Source organism: Poecilia reticulata, chromosome 6, assembly GCF_904066995.2.
Source record: "Poecilia reticulata chromosome 6, P_reticulata-male-v2, whole genome shotgun sequence".
NCBI classification, from domain to species: Eukaryota; Metazoa; Chordata; class Actinopteri; order Cyprinodontiformes; family Poeciliidae; genus Poecilia; species Poecilia reticulata.
Genome location: NC_088835.1, coordinates 32619145 through 32641883, shown reverse-complemented (window position 1 = coordinate 32641883; position 22739 = coordinate 32619145). Strand labels below are relative to the sequence as shown.

Sequence of the window (22739 nt, the reverse complement as noted above, 5' to 3'; positions counted from 1 at the left end):
CTGGACCAAACGCCCCAGAACTGGACCAAACGCCCCAGAACTGGACCAAACGCCCCAGAACTGGACCAAACGCCCCAGAACTGGACCAAACGCCCCAGAACTGGACTAAATGCCCCAGAACTGGACCAAACGCCCCAGAACTGACTAAATGACCCAGAACTGGACCAAACGCCCCACAGCTGGACCAAACGCCCCAGAACTGGACCAAACGCCCCAGAACTGGACCAAACGCCCCAGAACTGGACCAAACGACCCAGAACTGGACCAAACGCCCCAGAACTGGACTAAATGCCCCACAGCTGGACTAAATGCCCCACAGCTGGACCAAACGCCCCAGAACTGGACCAAACGCCCCAGAACTGACTAAATGACCCAGAACTGAACCAAACGACCCAGAACTGGACCAAAAGACCCAGAACTGGACCAAACGACCCAGAACTGGACCAAACGCCCCACAGCTGGACCAAACGCCCCAGAACTGGACCAAACGCCCCAGAACTGGACCAAACGCCCCAGAACTGGACCAAACGACCCAGAACTGGACCAAAAGACCCAGAACTGGACCAAAAGACCCAGAACTGGACCAAACGACCCAGAACTGGACCAAACGCCCCACAGCTGGACCAAACGCCCCAGAACTGGACCAAACGCCCCAGAACTGGACCAAACGCCCCAGAACTGGACCAAACGCCCCAGAACTGGACCAAACGCCCCACAGCTGGACCAAACGCCCCACAGCTGGACCAAACGCCCCAGAACTGGACCAAACGCCCCAGAACTGGACCAAACGCCCCAGAACTGGACCAAACGCCCCACAGCTGGACCAAACGCCCCAGAACTGGACCAAACGCCCCAGAACTGGACCAAACGCCCCAGAACTGGACCAAACGCCCCAGAACTGGACCAAACGCCCCAGAACTGGACTAAATGACCCAGAACTGGACCAAACGACCCAGAACTGGACCAAAAGACCCAGAACTGGACTAAACGACCCAGAACTGGACCAAACGCCCCACAGCTGGACTAAACGCCCCAGAACTGGACCAAACGCCCCAGAACTGGACCAAACGCCCCACAGCTGGACCAAACGCCCCACAGCTGGACCAAACGCCCCACAGCTGGACCAAACGCCCCACAGCTGGACCAAACGCCCCACAGCTGGACCAAACGCCCCAGAACTGGACCAAACGCCCCACAGCTGGACCAAACGCCCCAGAACTGGACCAAACGCCCCAGAACTGGACCAAACGCCCCAGAACTGGACCAAACGCCCCAGAACTGGACTAAATGCCCCAGAACTGGACCAAACGACCCAGAACTGGACTAAACGACCCAGAACTGGACCAAACGCCCCACAGCTGGACTAAACGCCCAGTTCGCTACAGGCAGAATGAGTTGGTCCCAGCGCTGTGGGTCAGAACCAGACATCCTGATGTGAAGAACCGGAACCAGAGTGTCACGGTACCACGAGGCGCATCAAGCTACTGCTGCTGGGTTCTGGGCTGGAGGTGAGCATCCAGCAGAGCGGCTCTTCATTCAGGGCCAGCCCAAGGCGATACGGGGCCCCAGGCAGAACCTGACTGACCGGGCCCAATGTTGACGGGCCCTACCAGCACAGAGGTAAAGAACCAGCAGAACCTTTGGTTTCAGAGGTTGCTTGGTTTCACATTTCCGTTGCTAAAATGTTTCAGATCAGATTAGAACTCAGAAACGTTCCTTTATTTCTGTCACGGGAAAAGATCCACACAGTCGGTTCTGATGGTTCTGGTTCCTGTTGATGAAAAACGTCCAGTTTGTCAAAGAAAGGCAACAGAACCTCGGACCCATCAGGGGGTTTTATATTCCAGAATCTGGACCTCTGCTCAGTATCTGCTCTCAGTTCTGGTTCTGAAACGTTCTGGTACCAGCTGGACCAGAACCAGGTCCAGCTCTGCGCCACGCGGCGCTACTCGTTGTGCTCCTGCCAGTTGATGTTGATGAAGGTTCTGGAGTCCATGCGGTCCAGGAACAGAACTCCGTCCAGGTGGTCCATCTCGTGCTGCAGGATCCGGGCCGGCCAGCCGCTCGCCTGCCAGGTGACCTCTTGACCTTTCTCATTCAGGGCTGGAAACAGGAAGCAGAACCCCTGGATGCTCCATCATTTCGTTCCTTAAAGTTCAGGTTGTTTAGAGTTCAAAGGTCATTTCACCAGACAGACATACCATAAATCTACCCCATCAATAGAGCTCAACCGATCAGAACCGATCAGAACCAGCCTCCTTACCTGATCGGTTCTGATGCGTTGCTACATTAAAGAGGAAATCATGGGTCGATTTCCTCCTGAACCAGCAGAACCTGATCCGGTTCTGGACGGGTTTCCAGACGTACCTGACACTTCCACGGACCGGAACCGCGGCACGGTGGCAGAGAAGCCCGAGATGCTCTCGCAGGCCTCCTGAGAAAGAACCGTGCTGCCGTCTAGAACCCGGAGCTCCGGGTTCAGGAAGATTCGGAGCGGCTGGATGGAGAGGCCAAGGGCCCGCCGGGCCGCGGGCGGAACCGCCTCGAACAGGTTCCAGGGATACTCCAGCATCAGGATGCGGAGCGGCACGCCCACCTGCGGCGCGCTCAAACCCACGCACTGCAGCCTCCTCATCACCGTCACCATGGTTACCAGAACCCGCTGGATCTCCGGGCCCGCTATGGCCGCCGGGTCCACGGCGGCGGCCCGGCAGCGCAGGACCGGGTCGCCCACCTGGCACACGTGGCTGTAGGGGGGAGATGGAGGGGGGCGGAGCTTCCGCTTCACGTACTGCAGGTAGGAGCGCACCTTAACGCCGCTGGACCAAGAGCGGATGCAGGCGGGTCGGACCAGGACTCTGCATGAGGAGAAGGCGGTTCTGGACGCACAGAACCCGAATCTGGACCAGGCGAGCAGAGCGGCACTGGAGGTCATGGCGACGCTGGAGGTCAGGATGGATCAGGACAAAAGGATGTTAAAGTCACAGAAGAAGAAGAAATGGGAAATGTTCAGCAGAACCAGAACCTTCTGAAGGTCGCCTCACTGTTTACACAGATCGGGCATAACATTATGACCACCTGCCTAAATGTTAAGCCACGGCTGTGCAGCTCCAGCCTGCAGCTTTTAGACGCGTCTCTGCTTCAACACACCTGAGTCACATAACGAGGTGATTAGCAGGACTCTGGAGAACCTGGCTGCACCGAGGAGGAGATTCAACTGTGTTGGAAAAGGGAGACAGCTGAGAGTCGCAGGACCTCAGAGGACAGGGACTGCCCCCATCTTATGTCCAATAGTCCCCGCTCACTTACAGCAGCCATGATGAAGGGTCGTCAGTCACTGTACCTGTCAGTGGTCATAATGTTATGTCTGATACATGTATTTCTGCGCACCATTAAACCCCGCCCGCCCGGTCTGTCTGGTACATTAAAACATGCTCTCCTATCCAGCAACTCCACAAAGTATTATTGAATATTACCGCTGCCGCGGGTTTAGTCTGAAATAAATGACGTATTTCCGTGTCGGTGGTTAATAGACTTCCTGTTACCTGCAGGTCCGCTGAAGCTGAAGCTACCTGAGCTACAAATATCTCAGTTCTGGAAGGAGAAGCCAGGACAGAGGAGAGGCGCTCAATATGATCACTTCCTGGTCTACCACGCATGAGCAGTACGAGTCACTTCAGAATAAAAGCCTATATTGAACCAAGTTTCTCAAACTGTGGCTCCTGTTCTGTTCCTGCCGGTTATGGTTCTCACAGGAAATGTTGGTGTCAACTAATCATGTAATTAACTGAAATTATTTTTCTCCCTAAATATTTACACTGATTATAAATTCTCTGGACTTCAGGAGATTTTATTTTGAAGGTAAGCGGTAACTTGGAAGCGGAAGTAGTTCGTTTTAAACCCAGATTCAAGCAGATTGTGAAGTATGCTGAACATGTCTCTGCATGTCCCGCGGGAGGCCGGACTGCCGGAGGACCTGTCGGGCTGCCCGCCCGCAGAGAGCAGCTGATCCGGGCCGGGTCCACCCAGGTTCTTCCGTTGATCTACAGAATCATGGCGGTTCACCAAGGTAGGTCCAGCTGACGGAACCGACCTGTTAAAGGAGGAAGCTGAATAACTTCTAGAGAAACATGCTAGAAAATCCCGATGCGTTTAATTCAAAATTAGCTGGAAAAAAAAGAACTTTGGAAAGTTCTGGATGTTTGACTGGAGAAGGTGAAAGAATCTGATCCAAAGTGCCCTGCTGGCCACCATTGGACTTGGCTCATGTTGACCGAACAGAACCTGATCGGAACATCTCGTGTCTCCGCAGTGGTCTCCGGCCGGGCCGAGCCGGACCTTCGGCCCCTGAACCTGGAGGATCCGAGGCGGCTGCGGGTCCTCTCTGCCCGGGCCCTCTCCATCGTGATGAAGCGGGACGTACAGAACTTTGAGGCGGTGATGACGTTCCTGGACGCGACGCACCGCCTGCTGCCCGGGCTGGTTCCCGCCATCCAACACATGAAGATCCAGTTCGGCCTGAAGACCATGGTAGGACCAGGAGGGATGGTTCTGAACAGTGGCGGCTCCAGAAACCTTGTTCTCAGGTGCCAAGGGCGACATGTTTCATTCAGTATTTAACAAACTAATGGCTTCTACCGCAATAATTATGTGACATTAAATTAATTATCTAATATAAAAATATAGTTTGGTGCCTTGAGCTCAGAGTCTGAGAGGCTTTTACTTTATCAGACTTTTTTTGCCTCTTATTTAGTGGAAATATTGATGTTGATGAGATTTTCTCTAAAATAATAACCTTTTCCAACCTTTATAGCTCCACTGTTGAAAATGAGGCTCTAACAAATGACAGTGAAATAAAATCCAACATCTGGTTTGAGGTGATTCCTCTGGAACCTGTTGGAGGAAAAACATCCCAACTTCAGAAGATGAGCTTTAACCTAACAGAGCTCTGTGGTTCCTCCTGTCAGTATGAGAGTCAGGGTGAGGAGGCGCCGGGTTAGGAAGAGAAGCTGCAGGATCTTCAGAACAAACAGGTCATGATGCTGGGCTACTGATTATCCCTCCTGGTGGCCATTTTACTGCGAAATCAACTTAAAAAAGCGATATTAGGCTACCACATCTACTATTTTAACAGGCTTTATACAGGAGAGAACAGGTTTGGACATCCATCGTGGTGGAGACAGTGACGTCAGGTGCAAAGGGTCATATTTACTTATTTAAATTAACTTGTGTTTATTTAATTGCCTAATTAACCGCTACATGGCTTGATTAGACCATCACTGTTATGATAAAATGTTCTTCCTACTGATTACCTTCATGCCGAGTTTGCTATGATAAACACCGTCAGGTCAGTTCATGTAGATAACGGACGTAGATTTCCTCCGATTGGTCAGTAGCTGACAAATACCCTGGAATGATTGGAGGAGAAATGCTCACGTCTGCATGGGGGCGGAGCCACATCATGTCAATTGTTTCCTGGAAGTGATAATAACAAAGTTCAAATCCTCTTTTTTTTTTTTTTTTACTCTGTATATAATTTATTTTGTTTTGTGTCTTTTGATGAAAATGCCGCAACAACTACATATAAGTAATGTTAAATCAGATGAAAAAATAATTAAATTAATATTTTCTGGAGGTGCTATGACTTTTCCAGAAAGAGCTATAACACCCCGATCGCCCCCCTGGCGCCGCCTCTGGTTCTGAAGGTTCTGGTTCTGTTGCAGGTCGTCATGCAGATGCTGAGGGAAGGCAGAGGGACGGTCCACATCGTGTCCAGTGTCATCCGGTTCTTCCCCAACAAGCTGCCTCAGTATGAAGATCAGTGCGTAAGTATCTAACCCACTAGAGCCAGCGGTACCAGTTCTGTTGGATTGAGATGCAACCGGAGCGCTGACCGTCAGAGCTGCTTTTGATCCCGGTCAGAGGTTGTTGGTGCGAATCCAGGAGCCGATCCTTTTGCTTCCACAGAGCCAAAGAGAAATGTTCCTGATGAGGAAGAACCAGGCCGACTTCAGGCGCCTGGCCCAGAACCTGGCCTTCACCAAGGAGAGGCTGCAGGACTACATGAAGGTCAGTAGGACCTAATTGGACCTGTTGATTGGATTGAGCCTCCATCTCTGCTGCTGGTTATGTCCAGCAGGGGGCGGCATTGAGCTGCTATCTGTATTTCAGGTCCAAGGTCAGGTTGTGTCTCATGGACCGCTCTCCTGACAAGATGTAGGGTCGCCATCTTGGAGAGGTCATCTGCTCCACTCAGTGTTTTATGAGTGATACTCAATGAAGTATCAGACCTATATAATTACATTACTAATCAGAATACCACAAAGTCTTTATTATTTGTTAATTCTGGCATTACTGGAACCGGCAAAAATAAGTTCCCTCACAAAACACCGTACCTTTTAATTTTCTTAAGCAGCTAATTTAATGACCTAAAAAGACCAGTTTCACTCGAAGGTTAACCCGTTAAAACTGTGGCAAATTTGAAATACTTTGGGTCATTCTTGGACAGTCAGCTCAACTTTGCTGAAAACACTGGCTATACTTTTAAGAAATGTTCTCAGAGTCTCTATCTTTTAAAAAATCTAGTTGTCTTTGGGTTACCTAACTAGAGCTTGTGTTGAGAGTTTTAACTTTTCATCTCCTCGGCTGGTTTGGTCACATGAGCTGCAGATCAACAGAAACTTTTAAGAATACTTTCAATGGTAGGTAAAATAGCAGGTAAATTGTGGTGAAACCGAAAACAACTCGGCCTCAACTGTTTGCTGAAAGAACATGGAAGATGGCATGAAATATTTTAATAGAGCGCGTCCATCCTCATTATTCGTCAGTTTGAACCTCTTGAAGGTCTTGTTTTTGTCATTTAATTAGCTCTATATCCTGAAGAAAATGAAAAATGTGTTTTATTAGAGAATTTATTTTTTACGGTGCCAGTAATACCGGAATTAATAGTAAATAAAGACTTTGTGATATTCTGATTTAGTAATGTATTAGGTGTGCTACCACCCCCAGGCCACTAGAGGCAGTAGCAGGCCTGAAAAGATGCGACTAAGGAGCAGATTTAGAAGTACACCATTAGCTACTGAATTTGCTAAAAACTGAGCTGCCCTGAAGAAAATAAAACGGAGAAGTTCAAAGAAGTGGCTGGGGAGGGAAGTCTGGGCCTCCCTTCTGAAGCTGCTGCCCCCGCGACCCGACCCCGGGTCAGATGGATGGATGGAGGTTCAAATACACGCTGAGAGTGAAACTCCTTCCTAAAGATGAAGATGTACCACAGATTCTAAAGACAATAAAAACGAGAGAAACGAATAATATAGCAAATAGCGCCCCCTTTGCTTCCGGAGTGCAATGGTCCCACTTCCAAATTTTTCTATTTTATTTTTTATTAAACAAACGGTATACAAAGACTTGTTGAGGTACAAACAACATTGCAGCATAGGTAGGAAAAAAAGAAACAAAACATGGGGCTAAGACCATAGACATGAATACTAGTCGCCTCATGGAGCGCCGAGTCCTACGTAACAACGTCCGCCATCTTCTGTGTGGCAGCAGAGGATCGGAGCTCCTTCAGTCCTTTGTGTTTCAACCGTTTTACGGAACAAACTGGATTCATTCTCATTACCTTCCCAGGTAAGGATGAAAGATCAGAATCACTTTGCAGCCAGAAATTCGCTTCTAAACAACCGGAAAATATTTTCTATGTAGCTAAATTGGCCCGAAGTAACCACTGACTGTTAGCATAGCAGCTAATATAACCGCTGATTGTTAGCATAGCAGCTAATATAACCGCTGATTGTTAGCATAGCAGCTAATATAACCGCTGGTTGTTAGCATAGCAGCTAATATAACCGCTGACTGTTAGCGTAGCAGCTAATATAACCGCTGATTGTTAGCGTAGCAGCTAATATAACCGCTGATTGTTAGCATAGCAGCTAATATAACCGCTGGTTGTTAGCATAGCAGCTAATATAACCGCTGGTTGTTAGCATAGCAGCTAATATAACCGCTGACTGTTAGCGTAGCAGCTAATATAACCGCTGACTGTTAGCGTAGCAGCTAATATAACCGCTGACTGTTAGCGTAGCAGCTAATATAACAGCTGATTGTTAGCGTAGCAGCTAATATAACCGCTGACTGTTAGCGTAGCAGCTAATATAACAGCTGATTGTTAGCGTAGCAGCTAATATAACCGCTGACTGTTAGCGTAGCAGCTAATATAACCGCTGGTTGTTAGCATAGCAGCTAACGTTTCATCCTGTTTTCTAATGAGAGCTGATGAGAAACGGCTGTTAGAGGAGAAGTGAATTAAAAACCAGAGGATTTAGTGAGTAAAGGTCAGTCAGGATCAGAGCTGGAGCTGCTGGTCTTCAGTCTGTTTCCAGCTCAGCTTCACCATGTCGGTGTTTAGCTATAAAGATGCTACGAGTCAGAGCCCAACATGCTGAAAATGTCTTTCTGAATGTGAAGGAAACATATACGAAACATATCGTATGTATTTTCTATTTCACTTTGGGATAATTTCTTTTATTCTTGGCTTTAGCCTGTGAACCAGGACGTCTCAGAAGTCATTGAGTTCTCCCAGTGTGACCAGCAGACTGAAGCCTGTGACCAGTGTTCCCAGTATAATGAATACATGTTTTATTCTTTCACTTTCTGTTGTAAATATCTCAGTCTGAAGTATTAGTGTATTAATGTAGCTTTTGTAATGAAATAAACATAATTTACTGTTAGAATTATTTTCTCTCTGCTGTCAATAGTTGACAAACTGTAATAAATATTTAATCTCTGGAAAAAAGTAAGAAAAATATGTAGTTTAATGTTTGACAATGACTGATTTATAAATCAAGTCATTTCTCAATAACGTATAAAAAATAAATGCAGGAAAATTATTAGTTTCTTGTCTTGAAATGTTAAATGTACGTTAAATTATGGACTCATGTAAATATATTCTTTAATAAAACTGTAAAAGTGTCTGTTCATCAGTTTCAATATAAAATGATCAGAATAATTTATATCAAATAAAACATTGAGCTCTTTATTCAGAAATGCCCCAAAACTATTAAATAATCACATCAAAAGTTAGAAACTGTCTTTAGTCATTTCTCTGATTGCCAAATATATTAATGTGTGAGAAAATGTGTCAATGGCAGAAATTAACTTAAAATACTTTATAGAACGGCACTTTATAAAGTTCGGTCCATTTACCTGCATTAGCTACTGGCAGAGATGCCACATTCAATATGGCCGACGCTGTTACGTATCGCAGCAACGGGCCGGCCCGCTCCATGACCTTTGACCCGCGCCATGATCCGTCTACGTATTAACGTCTATGGCTGAGACTATAAAGACAAACTCATAACAGTAAGGCAAATGAATAAAAATGGAGCAAGATTTAAAACAAAAGAAAAGTAGAGATACTAGCAGTTACGTTTTTGTATAAACAGATTTCAAATATTTGCCCCATTTCCAAATAAGGTATGAGACTGCCAGCGGTCCGTCCCGCCCCTTCCTGTTTGCTGCAGCGAGGTGGACTTGCAGTGTTGAGGCTGCTTCCAAGCCCACCTCGCTGCAGCAAACAGGAAGGGGCGGGACGAACCGCTGTCAGTCCCCAAATCATACCTGATTTGGAAATGAGACCATTGCATTCCGGAAGTGAAGGGGGCGCTATTTCCTATGTTACAAGTGGTCTCCTTTTTTTATTTTCTTTTGAAATCTGTAATGTATCTTCCTCTTCAGGAAGGAGTTTCACTCTCAGCATGTATTTGAACTTCTCTCTTTTATTTACTTCAGCGCAGCTCATAGTTTTTTTTAACATTCTGTACTTTCTGTGCACTTCTAAATCTGCTCCTTAGTTTCAGGTCTACTGCTGCCTCTAGTGGCGAGGGGTGGTAGCACAACTAATATAATTACATTAAATGAGAATATCACAAAGGTATGAGTCTGCCAGTGGTCTGTCCCGCCCCTTTCTGTTTACTGCAGCGAGGTCCTTCTTGCTTCTACTGTTTTGGTTTTAGCCAAGTAGGAGGGACAACCGCTCCAAGATGGCCGCCATATTTCCTGCGCCCGAGCAGCCAATGAGGGGTCTATTATTAAAAATAATAATTTGTGGAGAGCCGGTGGAGAAGTTGTCAAACTTCCGTTTCCTGGGAGTCCATATCATGGATAACCTGGCCTGAGATGTAAACACTGCAGAACTGACAAAGAAGGCCCAGCAGAGACTCTATGGTTTCTATAATGACAATAAAGATGATGATGATTATTGTTATTTCTACTGGCTGGTGTTGGTCCATTGTATGACTGAGCCAGAAAGCCGTTGATTGGTTGATTACACGAACCAATGAGAACGATTGTTGTCGTCTCCAGGGCGACATGGAGGAGTGCTACGGTGAGCGCTACGCCCAAAAGGTGGAGCAGCGGCTGCAAGCTTACTTGCAGGAGCTGCGGAGGACGCTACCTGCAGACGCCTGGAGTGGCAGAACCAACCTGAACCGGCCCGAACCGAGTCTCATTACTCTGACTCAGACGATGAAGAATCAGCATCCTGAGGATGAGGAGGAGAAGAGCGCATTAGCTGGGAGGAAGCTGCTGCGGTGTGGTGAGCAACTTCAGCTATTGGCTGTATGGCGGCCATCTTGGAGAGGTCGATCGCTGATTCAGTCAGTGCAATCTGACAGGTGTCAGATCACCTAAGTATATGTTGGAGAATAATTAAAACTTCAAAATTGACAAAATCTCTGTTGGTCTTTGAAGCTGAATCTTGGAATCACACCAACAGTAATATTAGCTGACATTTCCCTGATGGACATAAATACAGTATAGTAATATTCTATTCACAATATATGACAATAATATGTTCATGTTACTTTCTGAAGAGTTATCCTCCAAGCCCTGAGGGCATCTCCTGCTGTTAGCTTAGCCGAGTGGGACAGACGCCCTCTCCAAGATGGTCGCCGCCTGTCCTGCCAATGCGTGGTCTACTCTGAGGAGTATTCACACCACGATCCTTCCTGCCAGTCCAGATGTCTCTGTTTCTGTCCTCCAGATGCTTGTCCCTCAGAGACGTCCCAACAGGGACGGCCTGGGGCTGATTGGGTCCTGAAGGTCGGTTCTGGTTCCAGTCCAGATGTTGGGGAACCCAATAGTTCAGAGGACAGAACAGAACCAGGGCCAGTGGAAGAGGAGGACGTTCCCCTGTCCCCTCGGTTCTGCTCCAAGCACCAGCGCTGGATGGACAACTTCCTGAGAGGCTGTGCTGAGGACGACCCGACCCCGGTCCCGTCCGACCCGACCCCGGTCCCGTCCGACCCGACCCCGGTCCCGTCCGACCCGACCCCGGTCCCGTCCGACCCGACCCCGGTTCTGTCCTCGTCTCAGGACCAGACGCCGGCGGACCTGGTCTCTCCTCTGCCCGGAACCTCAGACGGTTCTGCTGGACCCGTCCTGCTGGTTCCAGTGGTCCGGCTGGAGGATGTCTCGAGGCGACTCGGATCCAATCCGTCTCAAACTGTCTCCGCGATTCTGGTCAAAGCAGCTTCCTGTGGTTCTGGTCCGGGTTCTTGGGCCCGCCGGACATCAGTGGACCAAAACGTCCTGGAACCTGCAGGTTCTGGCCTGGTTCTGGGAGGACGGACTGCCCCCTCGTCTGACCTACAGAACCGGGCCTCACCGGTTCCGGCTGACCCAGCTCAGCCAGGTGTGCATCAGAACTCCACCAGAATCCATTGTGAAACCCAAACCAGCAGAACCGTTCAGTCCAGATCCCAGCCGGGTTCTCCTGCCGGCTCCAGAACCTCAGCCCTTCTGGGCCGCTTGCAGCCGTGTGTGGTTCTGACCCGACTGAGCGCCAAGCAATGCTGCTCCTTCCAGGTCAGCGACCCGGAGGACCGGCCTGGTCCGGCCCGCCGGCCTGGTCCGGCCCGCCGGGCCAGCAGAGACCCGGACTACCGGCCTCATGTCAACATGATGAGATTCCTGTCAGAGGTCCGCAGGGTCCGGTTCCCTCTGAGGACGGGAAGGAGAGTCCAAATGGAACCGGGCCGGTTCTGGTTCTAGACTCTGAATACAGTAGTGAACCTGCTTTGATGTTCTGACCTCACAGCAGTGGTCCAAACAGTACCGGTTCTGACCTGGATCCGGTATCAGAGTCCCATTTGACCCAGTTCCAGCAACCAACTGGGTTTACTGGGAAGAAAAAACACATGCCGCACTTTTAAGATTGTAAACACTGAACTTCCTCTGCTTGGTGATGGTCCAGAACCCGGTAGAACCCGCCTCAGCCAGAAGGGCTCAATCAGGTTAGGTTAGAAGAAGCAGACATCGTCTCTGGTGTCAGAACCAGAACCAGAACCTGGGTCGGGAAAGTATTCACTTCCTGTTCTGCCGTTGCTATGGTGATGGCACCTCCAGAAGCTGCTGTTGGGTCAGGGACGATTTACTGTGGTTCTGGTGGTCCTGGTTCCGGTCCAGCCTGATTAACAGAGTTCTGTGGTGTCAGTGTGTTTGTGTCGCGTCACATTTGTTCCCCTGAAACAGAGGTCAGAGTCCGGTTGGTTCCTGCGGGGAACCGGAGAACGGGCCAGGTATCGACCCGGCTGCTGTGGGTTGACCCGAGGTTCTGTTTGCGCTGCGAGGTCGACGGCCGGCAGAGAGCAAACTGTTGCGTCATTTCATCAGAACAGAACCGGGCCGGGCAGCGGGTCGAGATTAACCCCCGACGGGCCGGAGAGGCTAGTTAGCCTCATTAGCTTCTGATCCGTCTTCCCACAGCATGGCGCTGCCACCACCTTGCTTCACTGTATGAATGCTGTGTTCAGGTTGTTACTTTCTCCAACTAGGGATGGAAAGTTCTGTTTGGGCCGGATCAGAACTTACATTCCGACAGACTAATCGATTGCAGCTTGTTGCTCTGATCTCTGTTTGCCTCCACGTGACGAACGCAGCCGGCCCCCCAGCGCCAGCAGACCCGCCACTATGCCCTCCCAGTAACTGCTGCAGCCGGTCTGGTTCTGGTTACTGATGGGGGACGGGGGGCGTTCCCGCTCGGCCCCCGGCCTCGGCCAATGGGAGCTCTGCGTCTGTGGAGGTTTTGCTGCTCAGCATCTATAAAAGCAGCTGGTGGATAAAATCCTGAGCGGTTCTCCAGCAGCCGGACGTTAGAGGTTCTGGTTCCAGTGGTTCTGGTTCCAGTGGATCTGGTTCTAGTGGATCTGGTTCCAGTGGATCTGGTTCTAGTGGATCTGGTTCTAGTGGATCTGGTTCCAGTGGTTCTGGTGGATAAAATCCTGAGCGGTTCTCCAGCAGCGTTCAGCAGGTAAAATGATTTTGTTACCTTACTGTGGTGAAGTGGTGAAGTGGTGAAGTGGTGACGGTGAATGAATGAGGATCTGCTGCAGTTAATGATGGATGAGGAGCTAATTTATGGCTACTTCATGAGCTTTCATGTAAATAAATGTTATTTAATAAAAATGTAATTTATTGACTCGAATGTTGCAGCAGAAAGTTTTGATGCTGCTGGACTGGATGCCAGTTTCTCTGGTAATTACTTAATTACTCGGGCAGTGGCTCCAAGATGGCCCGTTGCCACGGCGACCCGAATGTTTCAGGGTCACAGCAGAGGCCCAGATAAAAATCCTAATGATAAAATAATCATTTCTACAATCTTTTGCCAGATTCAGATCACCAACATGCAATAAGATGAAACAAACGGTAGAATAAAAAAATGCTGCAATCTTAACCGAAGAGGCCCAGGTCAGAGGTCAGAGGTCAGAGTCTCGGTCGACTCGGTGCTCAACAGTTCAGATATTTTATAAATCATTCAGCAAAGCGTCATGGTTTGATCAGAGGTAAAAGCCAGAGTTGCTATGAAGCCTTTTAAAGTGATTTTAAAACACGAACCAAAACATTATATTTGGTTTAAATAAGCAAAATAAAATGATGGCAGATGTTTAAATTAACAAAACTTATGACAAAAATACAAATGAGTTCAAACTAAAAACTATTTGTGTTCCCAGCCTGCCTAACGACTGGAGGAATTACTGGCTGGACTAGTTTAGTCTCTTATGTGCTAAAACAAGAAATAAATAGAAATGTGGAAGAAGGTTTGATCATTAATGACGAGATATATTACACGTTAATTAAGGTTGTATTTATTATGTAGTTAAAGTACTACAGTGATCCCTGGTTATAACGCGGTTCGCCGATGTTTATGTGCAGTTTTTTCACAGTGTTCTGCATCCTGATTGGCTAAACGGTCTCCGAGGTTCTTCTCTACCTCTCTGCCAATAACGTTACGGTATTTAAATAAGTAATACAGCTTAAAGGACATGAAAGCTGAAAACTTTGAATGCCTGCTGGAAAAACCTGGGCAGAATCAGCGCAGAGGCCTGATGAGATCCATCGCTCTGCCGTGGATGCAGCAGCTTGGAGGAGACGCTGTAGTGACACGACTCCTGGTCACATTAATGGATGAACACGGACATCCGCTGACCTGAAAGCAGGTTTTGTTCTTTAAATGTAGAGCATTTAATGATGCTGTGTGATAACTGGACAAACTAAAGGTAACTACTGCACGGATTCCTGATTCTCGGAACGCCACCACCAAGAAACACCAGGGATCACTGTACATGAGATGCATCAGTTTTACTTAATAAATGTTTTATTGCTGCTTGTCCACGTTTCTCACACATAACTAATAAATACATTTAGACCATCTACTTTTATGTGTTAAGTATTAAAGTCATTCAGTGATTTTTAGAGTGGAAGAAAAATCAAATATGACCTATTTTTTTATTCATTGTCTTAAAAGTGATAAAGTATTTAGTGGATAATTTTTCTGCTTCTGGATTGTTTCTGTTCCAGCTGATCTCCGGTTTAACAGGCCAGCTGGTCCGGCTGCTGCTGCTTGTCCTGCAGGATGGACACCCAGGCCTTCGTGGTTCAGATGAAGAGCAAACCCCTGACCTTGAGTGGGAAGGCCGGCGGCCTGATTCCGGCCAAGCCGCGCAGCCGCAGGCGGCGCTGGGAGGTGAAGCCGTCGGAAATGTCCCGCAACACGTTGAACCCGATCCGGGCCATTGTGGACGGGATGAAGCTGGTCCCCAACCCGGCCAAGCCCATGATCTCTCTGTCCATCGGTGGGTCTCGTGGTCTGTAAAGCGGTTGCCACGGATACGTTGCATAATAAACATGAGCTGGTACTTTAAGCTCCAAAGTCCTGATTTTCATAATTATGACTCAGATCTAAGACTCGGACTTCTTCTCTGACTAATAAATCAGAAAATGATAAATTAGACTCAGAAGTTAAATTCATTAAATGTGAAACATGTGAACACTTTGTGTTTGCCATTAATAACGGGTTCCTCATCGTTTGATGTCTGAATGTTGCTGGATGTTAATGTCGGTTGTCTGGCAGGTGACCCCACCGTGTTTGGGAACCTGCCGACGGACGCCGCCGTCCTCCAGGCCATGAAGGACGCCATCGACTCCCAGAGATTCAACGGCTACGCTCCGTCTGTGGGTGAGTCTCTGGAGACCTGACGGTCCCGACGCCGCAGCGCCAGGCGCAGCTGCATTGCTGCATCTCTGCATCGCTGCATTGCTGCATCGCTGCATTGCTGCATCGCTGCATCTCTGCATTGCTGCATCTCTGCATTGCTGCATCGCTGCATCTCTGCATTGCTGCATCTCTGCATTGCTGCATCTCTGCATCGCTGCATTGCTGCATCTCTGCATTGCTGCATCTCTGCATCTCTGCATTGCTGCATCTCTGCATTGCTGCATCTCTGCATCGCTGCATCTCTGCATTGCTGCATCTCTGCATTGCTGCATCGCTGCATCTCTGCATTGCTGCATCTCTGCATTGCTGCATCGCTGCATCTCTGCATTGCTGCATCTCTGCATTGCTGCATCTCTGCATTGCTGCATCGCTGCATCTCTGCATTGCTGCATCTCTGCATTGCTGCATCTCTGCATTGCTGCATCTCTGCATTGCTGCATCGCTGCATCTCTGCATTGCTGCATCTCTGCATTGCTGCATCTCTGCATCGCTGCATCTCTGCATCGCTGCATCTCTGCATCTCTGCATTGCTGCATCTCTGCATTGCTGCATCTCTGCATTGCTGCATCGCTGCATCTCTGCATTGCTGCATCGCTGCATCTCTGCATTGCTGCATCTCTGCATTGCTGCATCGCTGCATCTCTGCATTGCTGCATCTCTGCATTGCTGCATCGCTGCATCTCTGCATTGCTGCATCGCTGCATCTCTGCATTGCTGCATCGCTGCATCTCTGCATCGCTGCATCTCTGCATTGCTGCATCGCTGCATCTCTGCATTGCTGCATCTCTGCATCGCTGCATCTCTGCATCGCTGCATCTCTGCATTGCTGCATCTCTGCATCTCTGCATTGCTGCATTGCTGCATCTCTGCATTGCTGCATCGCTGCATCTCTGCATTGCTGCATCGCTGCATCTCTGCATTGCTGCATCGCTGCATCTCTGCATTGCTGCATCGCTGCATCTCTGCATTGCTGCATCTCTGCATCTCTGCATCGCTGCATCTCTGCATTGCTGCATCGCTGCATCTCTGCATTGCTGCATCTCTGCATTGCTGCATCTCTGCATTGCTGCATCTCTGCATTGCTGCATCGCTGCATCTCTGCATCGCTGCATCTCTGCATTGCTGCATCTCTGCATCGCTGCATCTCTGCATCGCTGCATCTCTGCATTGCTGCATCGCTGCATCTCTGCATCGCTGCATCTCTGCATTGCTGCATCTCTGCATTGCTGCATCGCTGCATCTCTGCATCGCTGCATCTCTGCATTGCTGCATCGCTGCATCTCTGCATCGCTGCATCTCTGCATCGCTGCATCTCTGCATTGCTGCATCGCTGCATCTCTGCATTGCTGCATCTCTGCATTGCTGCATCTCTGCATCGCTGCATCTCTGCATCGCTGCATTGCTGCATCTCTGCATCGCTGCATCTCTGCATTGCTGCATCGCTGCATCTCTGCATTGCTGCATCTCTGCATCGCTGCATCTCTGCATTGCTGCATCTCTGCATCGCTGCATCTCTGCATCGCTGCATCTCTGCATTGCTGCATCGCTGCATCTCTGCATTGCTGCATCGCTGCATCTCTGCATTGCTGCATCTCTGCATCGCTGCATCTCTGCATTGCTGCATCTCTGCATCGCTGCATCTCTGCATTGCTGCATCGCTGCATCTCTGCATTGCTGCATCTCTGCATTGCTGCATCGCTGCATCTCTGCATCGCTGCATCTCTGCATTGCTGCATCGCTGCATCTCTGCATCGCTGCATCGCTGCATCTCTGCATTGCTGCATCTCTGCATTGCTGCATCTCTGCATTGCTGCATCGCTGCATCTCTGCATTGCTGCATCTCTGCATTGCTGCATCTCTGCATTGCTGCATCTCTGCATCGCTGCATCTCTGCATCTCTGCATTGCTGCATCTCTGCATTGCTGCATCGCTGCATCTCTGCATTGCTGCATCTCTGCATTGCTGCATCTCTGCATTGCTGCATCTCTGCATCGCTGCAGGATACCTGAGGAGCCGGCAGGCCGTGGCAAACTTCTACAGGCGACCTGAAGCTCCACTGGAGGCAGAGGTACCCTCTCTTGGCCGGTAGCTTAGCTTGTCTCCGTTGCCCGTTAGCTTAGCTTGTCTCCGTTGCAGGACGTCATCCTGACCAGCGGCTGCAGTCAGGCCATTGAGCTGTCCATCAGCGTCCTCTGTAACCCAGGAGACAACATCCTGGTCCCTCGGCCCGGCTTCTCCTTGTATAAGACGCTGGCCGTCTCCATGGGCGTCGAGGTCAAACTCTACGATCTTTTGGTGAGGAAAGCTGCTTCCTGTGACCAGTTCCTCTCGGACCAGATGGTTTCGGGTTGACAGGAGGAAGTGCATCTCTAACCTGAGCTGTCAGTTACACAGTTTACTTTCTGTTTGAACTGTGAATTACATTAAGCTGAATTACAGTGAATCAACAGTAACCTGCTGTTGGCGAGGCTGCAGTTATTTAGTGCATTAATTCTAACAGCATGTTACTGTATGTGGGACCACAGTAGTCTATTGGCTTTATTGTAATTTTATGGAATGTGCATATCGGTTTTCTGAACCTGAAGCAGGAGAAACAAATCGTGGCTTAAAACTGAATCCTGACCCAGAGAAAAACCCCGTCTGCGTTTTCAGCCTGAGAAGTCGTGGGAGATCGACCTGCAGCACCTGGAGAGCCTGGTGGACGAGAGGACTTCCTGTCTGATCGTCACCAACCCGTCCAACCCCTGCGGCTCCGTGTTCAGCCGGGAGCACCTGCAGGACATCCTGACAGGTGAGCTGAGCTCTGACGGGGCAGCTGGCTCTGAAGGGGTTAACGGTTCCATCACCTCGATGCCTCTGTCTTCCAGTTGCCTCCAGGCTCCGTGTTCCCATTCTGGCAGATGAGATCTACAGCGACATGGTGAGTAGCAGCGGGTCGGTCAGTCGGGTCGGGTCGGGTCAGTCGGTCTGTCAGTCGGGTCGGTGGGTCAGTCGGGTCGGTCGGTCGGGTCGGACTGTCCACCTCCTGGATCACCTGCCAGCCACATTGGTCTCCATGGCAGCGCTCCTGGCTCTGCTTGGTGGGGTCATGACCCCAGAATCAGCTGAGGGCGGCGACCCGCCGGGTTTCAGGGAGGCTAACCTGAAGCCCCTCCTTTCACCCATTTGACCCCAGCAGGTCAAAGGTTAAGTGCGTGCGGCGGTCGGATGTTTGATGGACCATAAGCTCCACTTCCTGTAGTTTCCCTTCAAAGGCGATTCTGATTGGACTTTATTGGTTCTTTTCAAGCTGATGTCTGGTCAGAGGTTCTGGTTCTGGTTAACTATTTGGACCCAGCCATGTTTAGCAGAGCGTAAATATTTTGGGTCTCCTGTTGGAACCAGAACCTTCCATCGGTTCTGCCATGGGTCAGCAACATTCCTGGGTTTTTCCAGCAGCTGGGAGGTTCTGGCGGTTCTGACGGGTCACTGGGTTCAACAGAACCATGTGAGCTTCTGCCAGTGAAAAGCAGCAGATCAGCATGACTTTGCAGTTTCAGATATGTTTCTGTGTTGGGGGTTCCGGACCGGCTCTGAGGTCCAACAGAACCACTGGCTTTATGACTGCAGCAGCAGAGTTATGTAACCGGGTCTGGTTCTGGCCAATGGGGCGGGAGGCGGGTCCGGCTCTAATGAGAACCAGGTTCTGAGTGGAAGTGGTAAGTGGGCCGTCTCAGGCTCACTTCCCCCTCATCAGAACCAGAACCAGAGGAGCAGCCCGGGTTCTGGATGCCTCTGCCTAACTCGGTGGACCTTTAAGCATTTGACCTCTGACCTTAATGTTTAATATGACCGGTTCTGGTTCTGCTCTGAATCAGAACCAAACCTGGAGAAGCAGCATTCAGCTTCTATGCGCCACAAATCTGGAACAAACTTCTGGAAAACTGCAAAACAGCCGAAACCCTGAGAGCCAGTCGGCTTGATTATTGATGATCGATGTCTGACGATGGTCGGCGTCAGTTTGTCCCGATCCAACATGGCCGTCTGCTCTGATCCTCTCCAGGTTTTCCCAGGATGCAACAGTCCTTCCCTGGCGTCTCTCAGCAGCGAAGTTCCAGTTCTGGCCTGCGGCGGCTTGGCCAAGCGTTGGTTGGTTCCCGGCTGGAGGATGGGCTGGATCCTCATCCACGACCGGAACCGGGTCTTCGGATCAGAGGTCCGACCCGCTTTCACCTTCACCTCCTTCTGATCGATCAGCTTATCGATAAATCGTTTTCAGGTTTAATGTCTAATATGTTTATAATCCATTACCGATTACAAACCGACGATCAGGTTAGAAAGGCTGACCGACCCCCACCTGCTGCTGACCCGGCTGTTGTGTGACCTCCTCAGATCCGCCAGGGCCTGGTGAGGCTGAGCCAGCGCATCCTGGGAGCCTGCACCGTCGTCCAGGGGGCGCTAGAGAGCATCCTGAACAACACGCCGCCCGGCTTCTACAGCAGCACCATCAGCTGCCTGCAGGTCAGCCTGCTGACCGGCATGAACATTAATTCACATTTTATGTCAGGATGCAGTTTACCGACATTGATCATTAATCGGTGATCAGCTCTGGGTTCCTACTGATGACGATGAAGGTGGCATCAGCCTCTGTGTTGGTTCAAAGGTTCTGGGACTTGATGACCCCAGAAAAGGGCTGAAACGATTCCTCGGATGGTTCGAGTCCCTCGATTATTAAAACCCCTTGATTAAAATGTTCCTGCCTGGAAGCTTCGTTAATTTATGTTTCATCATTTAGCGCCGTGTTTCAGCCGGAACATGATCTGCGTTGCGCGGAGCTCTGACTTCCTCTGAGTCGTTGGTGGAAGCTACGTGTTAGCGGCATAACGTCCAATCTGCAGGTTCGGCCCGCGGGGATTTTACTGATTGGTGATAATTCTGGGTTTTCATGGTTTTTGGGACCAATAAACATCCTGACCGGAGCAGAAAGGATGCTGGGAGTCCGGCAGCCTTTCTGCTCCGGAGCTGCTGGTTGGAGCCGAGGAGGATTTATACAGGTGAGCTCACCTGTAACACGGCGGGAGGCTTTAGATGTGTAGCTTTACTGAAAGTACCGGAAAATAAATATCATCCTGGTCTCAACAAATGGGTGGCGAAGAGCATCGTGACGTCACTGACCTGGGAGATGAGTGCAGGAGTCCAATCCCGTCACTAACATGACCACCAGCTGCCCTCACTGACCACCAATAGACGGTTTTTATAATGGCCTCCTCACCATTTGTGAGCCTCTTGATTATTACATTGGATAGAATTTCAGATTTTTGTAACTTTTCTTCAGGTTAACTTAAAGTGAGCTGTTATTGTTGCAGGTTAGTTTTCTAAATGACGTTAAAGTTAAATGGGGCTGATATTGATATCTGATTGAAACGCTGCTGTTATGTTAGATTTACCAATGTTATGTTTTATATTTTTATATCCGATTAATCGTAAGAATAATTGATGGATTACTTGATTACTAAAATATTCGTTTGCAACAGCCCTACCCAGAACCTTTGAAAGAGAGTCAGACCCACAGCATGACGCATCCTCTGCCGTTCCTAGCAGTGATTTGCTGGCATGTAGGGCTGTTGTGCGGTTTGTCCGTAAAGCTGCCCTGTAACCCTCAGCCTCCCGCCGCTCCGTCTCTCCGCTCACCTGTATAAATCCTCCTCGGCTCCAACCAGCAGCTCCGGAGCAGAAAGGCTGCCGGACTCCCAGCATCCTTTCTGCTCCGGTCAGGATGTTTATTGGTCCCAAAAACCATGAAAACCCAGAATTATCACCAATCAGTAAAATCCCCGCGGGCCGAACCTGCAGATTGGACGTTATGCCGCTAACACGTAGCTTCCACCAACGACTCAGAGGAAGTCAGAGCTCCGCGCAACGCAGATCATGTTCCGGCTGAAACACGGCGCTAAATGATGAAACATAAATTAACGAAGCTTCCAGGCAGGAACATTTTAATCAAGGGGTTTTAATAATCGAGGGACTCGAACCATCCGAGGAATCGTTTCAGCCCTACTGTCATGTTCTCAGGTCTTTCCTGTTTTGAAGGCTGGCCAGAAAATCTGATCGTTTTGATTTTAAAACCTCAGTTTGGTCCAGAAACATCTACATAGTTTGATACGGTGCTGCTGCTGTGATGAGAGATTCATTTAGTTTGGTCCAATCAGCCTGCAGGGCTCTGCTTTAGCGCCGCCTCCACCCAGAGATGGGCCAACAGCAGGCAGATGCCTCACTCTGACCGGAATGTGTTAAAGATGAGTCTGTGCTCTTCCTCCAGTCCAACGCAGAGATCTGCTTCAGCGAGCTGAGCGCCGTCCCGGGCCTCAACCCCGTCATGCCGTCCGGAGCCATGTACCTGATGGTGAGTAGAGGTCAGCCTGAGGTCATCATCAGTCTGAGGGAAGAAGCACAGACTTGATGAAAATACTGAGATTTACTTCCTGGTTTGTTCACTTCTGGATTTAACCAGAGTCGTTCTGCTGGTCATGAAGCAGAAACCGCAGCAGGACCAGAGTTTGGATCAGACCTGGTGGCATCAGCATCATTTAAGGCCCTCTCGGCAGGAAGTGACGGCAGGAAGTGGAAGCGGCGTCTGCTAACAGAACGCGGTGTGTTGTTGCAGGTTGGGATTGAAATGGACCATTTCCCAGAGTTTCAGAACGATGTGGACTTCACGGAGCGCCTGGTGACGGAGCAGTCCGTCTTCTGCCTGCCCGCCTCGGTGAGTCAGTCATCAATAATCACTAATATCTATAAGTGATGATGAGGACGCCAGGCAGAGCTGCTCTTCCTCTGGGTTCAGGCGTTCGAGTATCCAGACTTCTTCCGTGTCGTTCTGACGGTTCCAGAGGAGCTGATGCGGGAGGCCTGCGGCCGGATCCGCGATTTCTGCCGGGCCTGGTACCGACCGCCCAGCTGCGACGGCAACGACCTGGACCAGTGACCCGGCTGGTTCTGACCCGGCTGGTCCTCGTCCACATCGAGTCCTCTTTGATGCTGGGAGTTCAGGGGCATCACCTAATATTTATATTTTATACAGGCAGCAAATATTAAAATATTACCCTCCATTGTTTTTGTATATTTATAAACTGAGTCTGGATGTGATCTATTAATGCTTTATTAGTGATCTATTAGTTATTAGTGATCTATTAATGAGTTATTAGTGATC

General features: G+C 49.5%; 3 protein-coding genes across 5 annotated transcripts; 2 read left to right on the top strand and 1 right to left on the bottom strand.

The window, feature by feature from the left end:
* Positions 1–1697: 1697 nt before the first annotated feature.
* On the bottom strand, positions 1698–3650 carry pdf (peptide deformylase, mitochondrial). 3 transcript variants are annotated; one of them, XM_008412708.3, is made up of 3 exons: positions 3546–3650; positions 2368–2942; positions 1698–2103 (listed from the first exon to the last, which is right to left on the bottom strand). In XM_008412708.3, exons 2-3 carry the CDS (start codon positions 2933–2935, stop codon positions 1946–1948), a joined length of 726 nt encoding a protein of 241 aa, XP_008410930.1. In that variant the 5' UTR covers positions 2936–2942; positions 3546–3650; the 3' UTR covers positions 1698–1945. The 3 variants fall into 3 exon arrangements, with proteins under 3 accessions (XP_008410930.1, XP_081464603.1, XP_081464602.1); XM_081608477.1 differs by lacking the exon at positions 3546–3650 and adding an exon at positions 3151–3343; XM_081608476.1 differs by lacking the exon at positions 3546–3650 and adding an exon at positions 3026–3120.
* LOC145547522 (uncharacterized) lies at positions 3644–13474 on the top strand. The gene is made up of 6 exons (XM_081608471.1): positions 3644–4069; positions 4313–4530; positions 5724–5825; positions 5968–6069; positions 10360–10591; positions 11039–13474. Exons 1-6 carry the CDS (start codon positions 4054–4056, stop codon positions 12046–12048), a joined length of 1680 nt encoding a protein of 559 aa, XP_081464597.1. The 5' UTR covers positions 3644–4053; the 3' UTR covers positions 12049–13474.
* Positions 12086–22638, top strand: tat (tyrosine aminotransferase). The gene is made up of 12 exons (XM_017305242.2): positions 12086–13306; positions 14854–15128; positions 15407–15511; positions 17551–17618; positions 17687–17845; positions 18203–18341; positions 18418–18470; positions 19593–19745; positions 19922–20050; positions 21849–21932; positions 22194–22292; positions 22374–22638. The coding sequence occupies exons 2-12, from the start codon at positions 14909–14911 to the stop codon at positions 22512–22514; spliced, it is 1350 nt and encodes a 449-aa protein (XP_017160731.2). The 5' UTR covers positions 12086–13306; positions 14854–14908; the 3' UTR covers positions 22515–22638.
* The last annotated feature ends 101 nt before the right edge of the window (positions 22639–22739 follow it).

Bases quoted from the DNA above. Each gene is read 5' to 3' on its own strand.
- pdf (XM_081608476.1), bottom strand. From the start codon at position 3,069: ATGTTATGCCCGATCTGTGTAAACAGTGAGGCGACCTTCAGAAG. The intron at 2,943-3,025 runs GTTCTGGTTCTG...CCTGACCTCCAG, and splicing joins AGTGAGGCGACCTTCAGAAG to CGTCGCCATGACCTCCAGTG. The intron at 2,104-2,367 runs GTACGTCTGGAA...TCCTGTTTCCAG, and splicing joins CCGGTCCGTGGAAGTGTCAG to CCCTGAATGAGAAAGGTCAA.
- LOC145547522 (XM_081608471.1), top strand. The intron at 4,531-5,723 runs GTAGGACCAGGA...GTTCTGTTGCAG, and splicing joins AGTTCGGCCTGAAGACCATG to GTCGTCATGCAGATGCTGAG. The intron at 5,826-5,967 runs GTAAGTATCTAA...TTGCTTCCACAG, and splicing joins CTCAGTATGAAGATCAGTGC to AGCCAAAGAGAAATGTTCCT.
- tat (XM_017305242.2), top strand. From the start codon at position 14,909: ATGGACACCCAGGCCTTCGTGGTTCAGATGAAGAGCAAACCCCTGACC. The intron at 18,342-18,417 runs GTGAGCTGAGCT...TCTGTCTTCCAG, and splicing joins CCTGCAGGACATCCTGACAG to TTGCCTCCAGGCTCCGTGTT. The intron at 19,746-19,921 runs GTCCGACCCGCT...TGACCTCCTCAG, and splicing joins ACCGGGTCTTCGGATCAGAG to ATCCGCCAGGGCCTGGTGAG.